This window comes from Hippocampus comes, unplaced genomic scaffold (assembly GCF_001891065.2).
Source record: "Hippocampus comes isolate QL1 unplaced genomic scaffold, H_comes_QL1_v1.1 scaffold50, whole genome shotgun sequence".
Classification (NCBI taxonomy): Eukaryota; Metazoa; Chordata; class Actinopteri; order Syngnathiformes; family Syngnathidae; genus Hippocampus; species Hippocampus comes.
In genome coordinates, this window is record NW_017805122.1 from 336,380 (window position 1) to 351,429 (window position 15,050).

General features: G+C 42.5%; 1 protein-coding gene across 1 annotated transcript; it reads left to right on the plus strand.

Moving 5' to 3' along the window:
* The first annotated feature begins 248 nt into the window (after positions 1 to 248).
* On the plus strand, positions 249 to 7,074 carry mrpl3 (mitochondrial ribosomal protein L3). The gene is made up of 10 exons (XM_019866082.1): positions 249 to 483; positions 1,086 to 1,267; positions 1,361 to 1,452; positions 2,027 to 2,125; positions 3,607 to 3,706; positions 3,806 to 3,866; positions 4,524 to 4,635; positions 4,767 to 4,844; positions 4,978 to 5,055; positions 6,859 to 7,074. Exons 1-10 carry the CDS (start codon positions 413 to 415, stop codon positions 7,006 to 7,008), a joined length of 1,023 nt encoding a protein of 340 aa, XP_019721641.1. The 5' UTR covers positions 249 to 412; the 3' UTR covers positions 7,009 to 7,074.
* The last annotated feature ends 7,976 nt before the right edge of the window (positions 7,075 to 15,050 follow it).

Genomic DNA, 15,050 nt, shown 5'->3' on the forward strand with positions numbered 1-15,050 from the left:
TCATGAGTTTGACTTAATTCTAATATCTGCAAGCTCCACTGGAACAATTTAAGACTGGGGCGGATATAAAATATGCAAAAAGCTTTCAAGAAGTAAAGAAAAAAGAAAATTATCCTTTTTGTCTTTTATATTAAAAGGCAAAAAGGATACTTTTCTTGTTTTAATTCCATTTTTATAACAATTTTTTCCAGCGAGAGTTATGTTTCCTTAAGCGGAACCTTGGTGTGGGAACCTGTGCTCAGGGGAATTTTTTTCTCTCAAACACCGGAAATAAACGGGGTCACATTTGGAACAGGGCAACACTGGCGACATGAACACACGAACTTACTAGTAATTAAATCCTAGAGCGTTCTTTTTTTTTCGCTCTTTCTTTCCCTCCATAAAATCTATATAGAGCAAGGAACATAACGAAATGGCGACGTGGGGTTGCCGACTTCTCCAGCAGGGAACTCGTCTGATTTGTCTCCGAGCAGCAACTGAAAGGTGGCTAATGCTAACTGCTTTACCTTCTGTTTGTTGACCACTGTTGCTATCATGCTGTATTTTGTAAAAAGACACTTTCGTTTCGTTTTCCTCAAAATGCATGTAAAATAGTGATGACATGTTTTTTTTTCTTGTAAATCATGAACAATATGATTGCTACACTTGTGACGTTATTACTTAAATTACAAAAAAACTGAGTGCATATTGTATACATAATCATCATTGTAAAAATGCTTGAGGCAGTATAATAATGTTCAAAAACGTATGGCATATAGAAGTAAAATATTGGTTTGTGATTTATTTAGCACTGTACGGTTATCATATATTGATACAAACTTCCTACTCACTCATTACATTTTGGCAACGTCCATATATTCCTTTATATTTTGTTTTGATTGACTGCAATTGGCTGACAAGCAGCCCAGTGTTTTATTATGGTTGCCATTTGCAGCAGTGTATAACCGCACTGCTTTCTTCAGAGAGTTTATTCTAACATATTGACCCCATGAAATAGCTAATTAAGATAGCAGGTATTCATTAACAGTAAGTGAGGTCACGTTTTGAACCATCAGCAACTGACTTGACTATGGCTTCTGTTGCAGCTCCATTCAGTCAGTAACTTGTCTCAGGACGTTAAAGACGTCAACATGGGTTGACGAGCACCTCACGGAAGAGAACCAACAGTTCTTAAGGAGGGAAACAGCCGAGGAATACAGAAAACAGACTGCGGACAAGCTCAACCCGTTAAAAGACGAACCGTGGCAGCGACATGAATGGACAGAAGGTAGCTGTCTTCATATAAAAAACCCCAAAAAACCCATTTAGTTTCCAGTCATGTGATTGGTTCTCACCGTTTTTTAATCTGGGTTCCTATTAGGTAGTCGAAGAGTTGGACTGGTTGCTGTGAAGTTGGGTATGGCTCCTCTGTGGACAAAAACTGGAGAAAGACATGTCGTCACTTTGCTGCAGGTATAAGCGGAATCATATTTTGTAGTTGCATCACATTCTTTTTCCCACAATGTAATGCATTTTCCAGATGTCTCAATATACTTTTGTCAAAATACTTAATGCATCGAGTATCACACACTTTACAACCTCTTTTTTTGCCTTGCTGAAATGAGATTGTTTTTATTATCCCGGGTTGCTGAAATGTTGGGTATTCCTCTCTGTTGCATTGTGTCTGGAGTTCAAAATAAAGCCAAAAATGGGGGATGACTTCCGATTGTGGCACCACAAAGATGAATAAAAAGGAGACAGTCGCTGAGACAGCTCAATGATGGTGTCGATAGAGCTGAAGAGAAAAGCAATTTGAGAGCACGACACAGAGAGACAGACGACTTGAGAGACTCTGATTTTCAGAGAGAGGCAAAGACAGACAGACAAACAGACAGATGGTGATCCTGAGAGTGTGTGAGACAGACAGAATATATGATATGTTGACTGAATGTTACAGACTCAATCTTCCAGGGGGATCGGCTCCTTGGGTGTGTGTGCTCCTTGCGCTAGTTGTAAATGAATGACCCTTTTTTTTTCCCTTATTCAGGTCCAGGACTGCCATGTCATACAGCACTTGTCGAAAGAAGATTATGATGGACGCACCGCCGCTCTCATTGTAGGAGGAAAAAACGTCTCGCCGTTCCATGTAAGAAACTTGTGTTTGATGTCGTAAAAATGCATTCCGAAGGTTTTCATCCTGGACATGATCCATCTTGCTCATTTTCCGAAATAAAACCACAGGATGTAGATGCAACATAAGCTAGCCCTGATTCAGAACTTTACATTAGTACATTTGATGTGTGTGTATTGATGTCTTATGTATTCCTTTCGACTTGAAATGTTTTTTTTCTTTAACCATTACAAATTGAATTACGTTGATTTAAAACCGACGCCAGAATGAAAGATGATTTCACATTATTTCACGTCGCCATACTAAATCCATCAGAGAAGTAACGGCTCATTAGGAATCGATGCTAGCTCATTTCATCCTGTGATCTACACAGCATGACTGTCTTCTCAACCTTGATTGACGGCATAATAATAGCATCGCTTGGCCGTAATGCACTGAGGCAGCACATTGTTCCTTATTATGGTTCTGGCCACTTATGAGGAGCATGAGGAAATCTTATCAGTGCGTTATGGAAATATAACTCGATGATAGCATTGAGCTCCTATTGGGACTTACCCTGTATTTTTTTTTTTTTTTTTTATGATGGCGCTTCCACAGTCGGGAAATTAAAGTCACCCCCTTGGTGTGCGTGCGGATGGGTGGATGGATGTGTGTGCTAAATCCTGAAAGCACTTTACTACTTGCACGAGGGAGCTTTCGACTCGATGCCGGCTAACTCTAGAGCGAGCATGTCGTAGTCATTCAGTGCGTGTGTGTGTGTGTGTGTGTGTGTGTGTGTGTGTCTGTCCGTCTGTCTTTGTGTGTTGGTCTGTGTGTGTGTGTGTGTATTTCAATCTGCCCCCGCGTGCGTCTGTTTCATCCCAGCTGTCTAAAAGTAATTGAAGCTCACTAGATTTTACAGCTGCTTTGTCCCACCAACGCTGACACCCGCCGTTCATCTGGATGCTGACTTTGACAATGTTAATAAACTCGAACGTGACTCAGACCCACTTATCAGAGCAACACCGAGTGCTCCAGTGACAGCAGTTTATTGACCTCGCCGCTTCCGTCCCCCTCCAAGGAAACGGCGTGTTTCCGAGTGTCGTCTCTCCTCCGCCGCGTCTTCGCGGGTGCTTTATCGTTTGACGTCGTCTTATCAACTGGTTTGGAATTCTGTTCACACCGAGTTGGAGGCCGAGTTTGTCGGAGTGAAACATAGTTGGCAGGCTGATTCTCAGGCAGCAGAAGGGTAGAGAGCGGTTTGGAGTGACTGGAGGGGCTGAGTCGAGCGCGAGCAAATGTCAGACACGTTGCCAAGTGTGTGTGTGTGCGTGCGTGCGTACACTTGGCTCCCGCACGGTCTTAACAGGCCCGCTGTCAGATTTAAAATGCCAGCATCTGACTGCGGCTCACTGCTGGTTCTTCATTCATTCCCGCCTCATATCTGTGACCCTTCCCTCTCTTCACACATCTTAACATTCCCTTTTTGTGTGCCTTTCTCTCCACTTGACTGACAGAGATCTGAAAAGCGAATGGAGATGTACATGAATGCAGGAGTGCCTCTGAAACAGAAAATCACCACCTTCAAAGTCTCGGACAATGCTATCATTAAACCTGGTATGCACACATCCAATTTCTGACTAGCTTAATGATCATATGATTTTTCCCAAAGGCAGCTGAGTAATTACGCTTCTGTGTGCACGCGTGTGTGGCCAGGCACTCCGCTGTATGCTGCACATTTCCGGCCAGGCCAATATGTGGACATCACAGCCAAATCGTAAGTTCTGCTCTTCCAAAGTGAACTTTCCTCCTTGGCTTCTTGCACACTTTTCTTCCATAGGTTCTATTTTGCATTCATGACTTATTTTAAATCAGACACTGTATAACGCACACGGCTTACAAGTAGAGCTGGTCCAGTAACATATGTAGAAAAAAAAAAATAACAGGACTCACAGTTATGTATTCTTTGTCCTCTGCGAAGACCAACGCACATTAGTGCCGTACTGATAAGCTGAGCCGTGTCAGTGAACAGTATATCTGGCTGTTTCTCTTATACTGCCCTCCGGTGGCCAAGTTGGGCACACCAGAAAGCACAATCTGTTTTGTGTCATAACTGTATTTTTTTTATATATAAAGTACAGTATTATGCGGGGCTACTTTTCCTCATTAAAATGAGCATTCACCTTTTTTGCGTGAAGGTTGGAATGGATGAATGGCATTTTCATTCATTTCAATGTGATACCACTACTAATGAAACTCAAAACATTCACTTCCTTCAACAACATTTTTTTTTTTTTTTCAAAATCAACAATTAATTGATTGGGCATTGTTGAGTGACATTTCCAAGACCCTTTTTGTTGAAAACTTCCGACTTCCCGTTTGGATGTAATGTAATGCAGCAATGTGTGTCCTGGATGTGTGTGCGTGTGAGTAGTATTGGGAAAGGCTTTCAGGGCGTGATGAAGCGTTGGGGGTTCAAAGGTCAGCCGGCTAGCCACGGACAAACCAAAACACATCGCAGACCAGGAGCTTCTGGACCCGGAGGAGTAAGACATGACACCCACACACTCTCTCACTCAGTCACTCATGCATCCCCAAATGCTCCCCATCCTTCAAATGAGCAGTTGGGCTCTTACATTCCATTCATTTGAGCATGTGTGGCATAATCTGCTCTCAGGATCCAGGCAAAGTTTTTAAAGGGAAGAAGATGCCAGGAAGATTGGGCAACATCTACGTCACAGCATACGGACTGAAGGTGAACACATACACACACGCACACGTAAATTTAAAAAAATAAATGAATAAATAAAAGGGCGGCTTTGACCTTGAGCATCCGCAATGGCAATGTCAACGCAATCATTTTCTCATTTGTCCGACCTCCCTTCCAGATATGGAGAGTCAATACCAAGCACAACGTGCTGTACGTTAACGGCTCCGTCCCTGGCCACAGGAACTGCTTACTGAAGGTAAAAAAAAACATAATCACCGACACAACGCGCACGCACGTCTTTAAAAGTGAACTTTGCAAACCGCGGGAGACAGCGATGGGTGACCTTGCACCTGTAAAAGGAGCGTCTCACCTGTGTGGCAACTGTGATCCATCCTCATTGACACTGTTGCTAGATCAGCATTTATGCGGGGGGGTGGCTGGGTGGGGGTGGGGAGAGCTGCGCTTTAATGATTGTAGTGATATCCACACCATCCATCTCCATACACGGCAGGCTGGGCTCATCACGCTTGTGCGTGCGCAGCCTATTATTTGTTTTGCAGACAAGCAATAATGAATACAAATGCGCTTAGCTTTTCGCCTCGTTCAGCCTTCTAAAGTGAGCGCGCACCCGCCCACCTTCACCCCGGACTCCCTTCAGATTATATTACCCCAAAGGATACATGTGCAGTTTAATAGCATTTGTTATCAAAGCTTTGGTTGTTCTGTTGGGTCCTTGTGTCTGAGGCATGTTGTTGTAAAATTGAAATGACATCTTTTTTTTTCTCTTTGGCTTGCAAGCAAAACCGTTTTTGACAAATTGAGCCACTTCGGGTTGAAGTTTATTGTCGAGCAATTCGGAAAATGAGAAGAATTATGTTATTTCTAAAACAACCACATACTTAGCCTTTAGTCGGCAGGCTTTATGCCAATGCTCGCACATAACGGGGAAACACACATATATAACCTTTTAAGACACTAATAAACAGCATGTATTATTTATCCTCCGCGAGGAGCTGAGAGGAGGTAAGACATCTACGCTGTACAGATGTCCACGTACTGTATATCTGTCTGTCTTAGACGGACCCCAGGTGGCAAAGGCAGGCAGCAGCACGGTGGCTATTCAATTGATTCAAAGTAAATTGATCAAAACCGTTTCATTATTTTGAATTCTATGTAATCATGTAATTTTGTTAAATTAAATGTTTTTTGAGGCGGGGGATAAAATTGGTGATTTTTTTTTTTAGGTTACTTAATTATTTTGTGTATCGTGACCAAAATTTAACATCTATAATTATATTTATACAAAATCAAGCTCGCTTTATTAAAAAAAAAAAAAACAATTAACCCACATAGCCTCCTTTGAAGCATTAAATAAAAAAATCTAATAAACAGATTAACACCCTTCATACCATTTCAAGATGACAAATTAAAACGGGTACACACACAGATAAGGCAAATTGCGTACAAGATGCTTCCACCCGGCTTAATGATGTTACACGCCTGCTTGCATCGGTGAGTGAAAGGATCTTAACGCCAACAGCTTCCTGCAGTTATTTTGTGTGTGGGAACACACACGTAGCAGAGGGAAATTCATGTTCTATGCAGTCACATGTCCATTTTTGGGGGCCATTTTAGTGATTTTGATGCACATATGCCTTTAATTTACTCTGCACAGTTTGTTTTGTCACCTCAACTTTTGCTGTTCATCTACACTCGTGGACAAAATTGGTTGATACTCCTCTGCTAATGAAAGTAAAACCCACAGTGGTCACACAAATAACTTGAATATAACAAAATTGAAAATGCTGATAATTTGAGATTGTTTTCCCCTTGTGGTTCAACAGAAATATTAAAACAAAAAAAAAATGGGCCCAGATAAAAATGATGGATGAAAGGTAACGTCTTCACTGCGCTGTTTGGCGACATGGTGTGTACTACACTAATCATGGACCAGAGGAAGCAAAGGAAAGCGTTGTTTTAGGACAGTGGAAATTAAAATCCAAGCGACCATGACGTAAGATTATAACAATCTGTGTGTGTGTTTTGCGATATGTTCCAGGTGAGGGATAGCAAGCTGCCAAAGCGGTCGCCCACCCTGCGCAGCCCTCCTTTCCCCACCTTCTTCATGGAGGAGGAAGGCGACATTGCTGAAGACCTCTACGACGAGGACATGTTCATTCACACGGAGGCATCCTTGTCGCTCACCTGACTACACGCGCGCACAGGCGCACGCCCCTTGTTATTGTCACGCTCCAATAAAGTGTAACTCGATTAACCCTCTTGAGTTTCCTTCCTCTAAAACCATGGCAACTCGAAGTGTTGTCACTGGAGGATCCCCAAACAGAGAGAATGAAAGAAAAGAGAGGAGTATAATATCAACAAAGGTGCCAGCAAAGACGAATGGGGTGGGATGGGGTGCGGGCGGGGGAGGGGGGCGTTTTGCTCTCTTTCACAGAGCCGAGTGACGCAACCGCAGACGGCAGGAAAATGATATGCCCGCGTCGAAGCCATGGAAGTCGGCGGCACAAAGGAGTTATAAACGGGAAGGACAAAGGGCAAAGGTGAGCCACGGGGAAGGGTGGAGGCTGACAAAGGTTTGACATTTGCGCTTAAGAGGATAAACGAGGACATTTATGTTGCAGCGGGAGGCGGCCGGTGCTTAAGTGCGCCCGTGTGTTTGTGTTCCGCAGTATTTAAATGAGGAAACATCCTGCTGCGACCCTGTTACTTCCTCCCTTGCACTGTGGGGACCCTTCAAATGAGAAGAGTGCTCTCCAAATGATGCTTAAACACTACCCCAGACACTTGCTTTCTATTCGTGGCCAGCATTTGATCGTATTAATCACGAAAGTATACCCCGCAAAACAAGGTAGGAATGTATACTGATTTGTAGTCGACGTCATCTTTACCCATTACCCTGAAATAAAGCTGTGATGTGTTTTTTTTTTTATGGAGAAAATTGTTTTATTATACCTCAGTTTTGCCACATATTTTGCTTCAATTTAACGGGCATTGAGCTGCTCACTCAGGAATTCGCGACTTGGCCACATGGGGGCAGTGTAAGAGACATACAGCGACGTGACTCGCACGACAGTTCACCACCATTCGTCATTCTTTGTCGAGGATAAAGAAGATAAGACAAAGTATTGTTATATCCGTCAAGATGAGTTATTCCACTATTGCTTGTCGAGTTTTTACACCGTGACGCTGGTGCCATCCGTTAGCCCGTCTTTGGCGTGGCACATTGTTGTTTATTTATTTATTTTTTGCATTACATGTGTAATTCTTTTGTGTTTAGTGTAACAATAATTAGAACCCACCGCGATAGAAAATACAAAAACAGATAAAAATTATATATTAATTGAGATACAGTGTAAGGTGAATGCAGTTAATAACGCCCCACAGCTGATGGCTCCAGAAGGCAGCAGGCGCCACTTTGAAATGCTAATGATGTCATTTGAACATCCTGTTAGGTACAGCATATAATCAGTGTGTAGTTTGGCTGCGCCGTGGTTGCCTTTTTTTTCTTTTCTTTTCATCCAGGACAACACTTCAGGGCAGGTGTCATTGTGAGATGATCAAGATCCAACTTCATCCCAGCCGTGTTTGACAGAGGTGAGGTCTCAAGTTCTTTCACCCCAACCTCAACTTAGTCTGCACCGGGAACAGAAAAAAATGCCCTCGTTCAAATGGATCCAAAAATTGTCAGGCATACATTCATCCACAATGTCGAGACGAAAGAATAAAGGCAAGACGAAATCCGCCATTCCAACCTGTTATTGATTAATCCATTGACTAAGCGGTATGGCTATCACTTCTTTTGCCAACTTAATGGACAATTGAAGTTCTTGATTTATTCGGTCGTTTTTTCCAAGCTTTAAATTGGATTGAGTTCATTCACAACAGACAGCTGACGGAACAGTTTGCTTGGACGGAGAAGTAAAATCCATCATTTTGATTCGTCTGGATTTCTTCGCCCTCGACTATTACAAAATGACATCATTTATATTCGATCGCTTCTGAGAAAGATGACCGATATCGCTGTCGCTGACTGACTGAGTCGCTTGATGTCGTCGTCAAACTCTTCTTTGTTTGTGTCTGCATGACTGTCTCATACTGGAGGGTGGCCAAGACGCGCACATCAGAAGAAACCGCAACTCATTGAAAAAAGGTGCATACACTGTTTAATTCTAAGCATTCTCTTTAATTATGTTTTTTTTCCAGAACAATATTACTGGAGTCCTATTTTCAAATTTTAACAATACACATGACCAAAATTTGTGTTGTTTTGGGGGGGGGGGGTGCAGAACATATTCTTGACATTGCCATTCGTTTCAATGGAGAATGATGATTTGAGTTGAGTGCTGGCGATGGAACAAATCAAACTTGTATCTCAAGGCAGCACTGTACATGTGAAAAGTTAAAAACTGCTTGGTTTCAATCCGTTAGAGGCCATGAGAAATATTAGCATGGGAAATACGGAATACAGAGAATGAAAAAGACTTTTCAGATTTTTGTTTTGAGTGAAGTTGTACTGTTTTGGTTTTGGCGAGTTTCACAAGGCCCAAAAAAGGGGAGGGAAGAAGAAAAAATTTGGGGTGCAACAGAACATACATGGAAGCATTCTCACAGAAATAATGACAATGATGATAATAATAATCAAATCGTCTGTCTCAAATATTGTCTTTCTCTCACTCCGCTTGGATGAAACTTTCCGCAAATCCCCTCCCACTGGTTTTCCTGTCTGTCGACGTGTCACTTCCCCCGAATGCTTTGTAATTTGTTAAGTACTTTTCGGCTGAATGCAAACACTTTGCGGAGGAAATTGCTTGGACATCAGACCGAGGGTCTTTTTAGATTTTGAGCCCAGCGTGACATGATGGATCTGGCCCTCGGCTTCTGCTGGCTCAACAAACGAGCGATCTGATTTCCATTAGTAATGAGCTCACACAAATTGTCTAAGCAAGCAAAGATTCCCTGAATCAAACCGCTCTGCACTTGTGCATCTACTTGTTGGCCTGACACACACACACACACACACACACACACACACACACCCACACACTCAAGGTTTAGTCCCTGTGTACGTAACATGAATTATTGAGTGTGTTATTTGAGGGACAGCTGGCTCTCGAGCACATTAACTCGCTCAATCAGACATGCAGTCGCAAGGCAGTGGCAGTTGAGCTGCAAGAGAATATTCAAATGAAGGAATTGCTCATGCAATTTCACACTGACTTGTAAAACAGTCAGCTAGGATTTAGCGTGAGCTCTTGTGAGGGGCGGAATTCTTTTTTTTTTTTTTTTCTTGATTCCACTTCATCTGATTTTATTTTGGAACCTGCCGTCCGTTATCCGCTGAACAAGTTGTCTTTTTCTCATTTTGGTGCTCAGGTCAACACAATAACATTGCTTTGGTGCCATCTGGTGACATCGTTGTGCCAAGGAGCCATGTTGAAGTGAGGTGAGGAGTTTCATTTAGAAGCCTGAGCCCCAGGGCGGCGAGTCAAAGCTGTTGGATTGGAGTAAGCGTGCAAATGAGGGGTGAACGATTGAGAAAAATGTTTTTTTTCTCCCTGTTCTGATGCACAGGCAACATTTCACGCAGAATACCTTGGAGCTTTTAGCTCACAACTTTTTCCCAAGTCGCATACAGAGCAGTTGATGATGGGTGTGGAGGGGAAAGGCAGGAACTGAACCCCCCGGGGCCTTGAGTGTGACATCTGTGTGTCAGAATATCACCACATGCCTCGAAGCTTTCGTCCCAGTGGTCTTACTGCGCACGGCCTCTCCCGTGCGTGCACATCTGCGTCCCTCGGGTGCGCGCGCCCCTCTCCGAGTGACGTCCCCCTTCTTCTGCCTTTGTAAATTTGGGCTCCTTCCCTGCAGCACCGGCGGGTGAGACTCAGCGGGTGTTCCTACACCTGCCCTCCTTGAGTCTGTGTATCCGTGCATGTGTGTGTGCGCGCGCACTTGTGACCTTACGGAAAGCACTATCGCCCACTTTCTGTCTTATCCCGCTTGCTCACCTCACAATTAGAGGTAAGACTTAGGAGGTATCGCCATGGCAACACAGCGAGATGCTCTTCCTGACTCTCGACTCCTTCACCTCATCTCCTTTTGCGCTTTGTCTGAAGGCTAATTGAGGGGATTGTTCAAGCAAGGTCACGCATGCGTTCCTCACTTGACTTACAGTCAAGGTGTCTCATTTCTCAGGTTTTTGGATGCTCCGTACCGGAAAAGCACCTCCCAGTTGTCGGATATCAAATAACATCCATTAAGGCAACTACCGTATATAACCTTTCGGTAATTTATAGGGGGTGGTTTTAAATGAGCCATGTCGTGATTAGGAAGGGAAATGTCAGTGGTTTCTTTCAGCCGGAAATCTTCACCGCAAGAATGTAACCGCGGGGTACCGAGTGAATCGATACTGAAACCAAGCGAGGAGGCTGAAGAAGGAGAGGAGACGGAAAGGGAACAATGAAGACATCAGAAGGATGGGCGGACACCGAGTCAACTTGCGTTTCCTCCGCGCGACATTTTTCACACTCGGTGAGCGGCGTCGCTGTTGAGCGCGGGACAAAAGAATTAGGACACGTCACTTCATCGATGATTTAATCGGTCGGGCTTTCAGCTAGACCAGGGGCGGTTTGAACACGTCATTGATTTGTTTGAGGGGAGAAAGCGCACAAAGTAAAGTCCATCGTGGGCACGGTTGGGTGAGTGTGGGGGTGGAAGAACTCGGGACCGCAAACCCATCAAATACTTTCAGGATGAACTACAAGGAGAGTTTGGAAGTCTCCATCTTAATGTTCTTCTGGATGAGTGGACAAGAAAGCCTTATCGAAAGTCTTAAATTAACATATAATGTCTTGAGGCTACATGTCCAAATATTTTTGTAGTATAATTAGCTTTTTCTGTCCTTGTGTATGCCACCCCAATTGAAACATTGCAATATTTTTTTTTTTTGTACGAGTCACTATTGCAACAAAAATGTATAGTGACTATAAAAAGTCTACACACCCCTGTTTCATGCCAGGTTTGTGTGATTAAAAAAAAAAAAAAAACACAGAAATCAGTTCAAAACTTTTCACCATTGAGGTGACCTAACCTGATTTTTTTAGACCTTTTAAATCGAGAGGAAGTAAAAATAAATAACCAAGATCATTTTTCATAACTGTGGATGTGGCTGTGTTCAGGATTAACCAACCACATTCAAGCGCATGCTAAATAGGAGTCGGCACACGTCTGCCAGCATTTAATGTGCCTCTGATTACCCCAAAATAAAGTTCAGCTGTTCTAGGAGGCCTTTCCTCTTCAGCAGCCAGTGTTCTAAAGTATGGGGGTCTTTATTTATTGACTTTTGGAGACATGCATTGCGCACACCTGTAATTTCCAAGGAATACAGCGGCAATGATAATTGTGTGTTGCTGAAAGCTTCATTGATTTTTTTTTTTTGAACACGTCTCGTCAATAGAGAAACAAGTTTTCAAGGGCTGCGGTCCGCGCGGTGATGAAATCTGACAGCATGTCGATCGGCGGCCATTTGGGTGAAGCGACCCTTTAAAGGTGGGGGTGTCTGGACAGCACAACACAGTTCCTTTTGTACACTCCCGGGGCGCGCGCACACGGTGACATTTTCCCCATCTCAAGCGAAAGGCAATGGGCCGCGCTCGCAGACGAAAAACACGCACAAAAGAAAGCTCACAAAGGATAGAAGGGATTGACTTGATGTTTCAGAATATTGCCGCGCATGAAAGCATACTAAGAAAACTGCAATCAGTGAGGAGATAGTTATGTGGGGTTTTTTTTGTGTGTGTGTAGGGACAACAATATTGGAATATGATCAGATTTACTGGAAAATATGGTTTGAATGGGGTAGATTTGAATGATGTCATATATTTACACCAATTTAGAAATCGATGCAGTGGCATGCAAAGGGGGAGGGACGAAAGAGAGGCGACCCCCGCTCAATGCATTCATCTAAGGGTGGCTATCTCCAGCCCTTTTTATTAAATTATCCATTGCATATTTTCCCCTTACAATACAAAGCACCCGCACTGTTGAAATTATAACTCTGACCGAATCGGCATAAGATCTCGTTGCCGACAAAAGGGTGAATTTCAATGAAGATGCAGATGAGCGGTTGAGTTTCAAAGTGCCCAGAGGCTGTCAAGTCTCAAGCCAGCGACGCTTTTTGAGGGCCTCTCGTGGTGCAACACTACAACCTAGAGGTTGTCACGGCACACTCGTTTTCAGGGAAGGATGAGAGGTGGATTTGTGCAGGGTGAACGTCTCAGGTGATGAGCCCAAAAGAAAAAAAGCAAACCAGTGATTGCGTGGAAGGATTTTTCGGGTGGAGTGTCCTCCTTTTACTATCTGAGGGAAACAGAGTTTTCATAACAGGGGTGGGAAAAGTATAGCCTGCGGGCAGTCCCCCTAAAATGATTAGAACGCTGCCATCAAAGTGTATTTTTTGTAATCTATTTATCTTTTTAAATTATTGTTTCATTGTAAATCACATTTTAAAAAATATATATATAAATAAACAATACGGCATATGCTTTTACCGTTTAATTTTATTCTATGATTGGTTCATTAAAATCAATTGCTTGTAAATTTAAAAAAAAAAGAATTAATTACTGTTAAAATAATTGGACCACTTCCACCACACTTTGTGGATTTTTTTTTAATAGAATTTTTGTGTGTCATCATGCTAGATGTAAATGTCCAGCAGTGTACACTGTCAACTTTCATTTTGTGAAAATGCATAATTTTCCCCCCAAACATAATAGCAGATAAAATTGCAATTGCAACACAGGAGAAAAACATTATAATTTGATAACCTTTCAAAATTATTCCACCCTAATTAGCATGTCTGCCTCAGATTCGGTGTCCCGGTTTTGAACTTTAGGCTGGGTTTCCTGCTCCCTTATTCCCCAAATATGCCTGTTTGGTTCCGTGAAGAGTATATTCTCCAAAGATGCAAATGATTGTTTATAATGTATGCACTCGACAATACACCACCTACTTCCCCAGCCAGCTGCAACCGAAATGATGGCAAGCATCACAGAAAACATAAGGATAGATTGTAACAAAGCTAGTGCTGATCTCAAGGCTTTATTCCTTTATTTTTGAGAGCAACGTAATGTTTTCCCTTTTGAGTATTTTAGGAAATGAGTTCCGACGTGTTCTAAATATTTAATCAATTCTTGTCTCAAAGACACACAGCAAGTCTCAGAAGTTTTATCCATATGATTCGCATGCTGCTGTACATCAAGTTGCTTTGAAAAATATTGTATGCGTACATTTTTTTCCCCCTCCTTCTTACATTTCTGGCTGAGACGTGAGGTCGAAGTGAGCAGGTAGAAAAGGGCAGGTCAGAGTGCTTTCAGGAAGAGTTGAGTATCACGTAGACCGACACAAAGTCCACTTCAACTGATGCCAACCTATTTATAAAGACAGAGAGTGGGGGGGAAGGACAACTTCACCTTCACTCGATCCGTTTGGGAATGGTGGGTGCTCTCCGACGACAAGTAAATCAGCCAATAAGGCCCCACAGCCGTGTGCCAATATGGCCAAGCTGTGAGATGTTTAATTCAAAGCGAACAATGAAACTGACGTGTCTGTGACTGGAGATGGCAGATTCACATCTTGAGCACGAAAAAGGAATTAATCTCAAGCCTGATATTATGAATAATTTATCAGACACTAGAGGACAGCAAGGCTGTGTCGGAGTTTGAGTATTTCTGTTGTCTCGTTGGAGTTTACCTGATGTTGTTTTGTCAACCGGGATGAAAACTGCACAAAAATTTAAGATTATTGGTGGTTCTTGAATTTGTATGATATAAAAATATAACAACATAATACAGTACATATAAACGCCACCTAATTGATAATTTCATCAAAATTAATTGCAAATAAAACGTACATAAAAAATTGCAACAATAGTGTAAAAATCAAACAGCTATTCAAGATTAAATCCAAACGTAGTGAGTTTTTTTTTTCCAAGTTAAACTAGCAAAGCTGTACTTGGACAGTGATTTAATCACATACCACTAGAGGGCGCCTGTGTACCACTACTGAACACTGAGAAACAATGAGCTTTATGAATATTAATGTATAATATCTCGATGGCTCTCTGTTATTCAATTTAATTTATTGATTCAGGTGCAGTGTCTATAGTGTAGATATAATGCAAGATGAATTGGAAATGAAAAAATGTGTCTGATCTTCTGCAGTAAGAAAAAA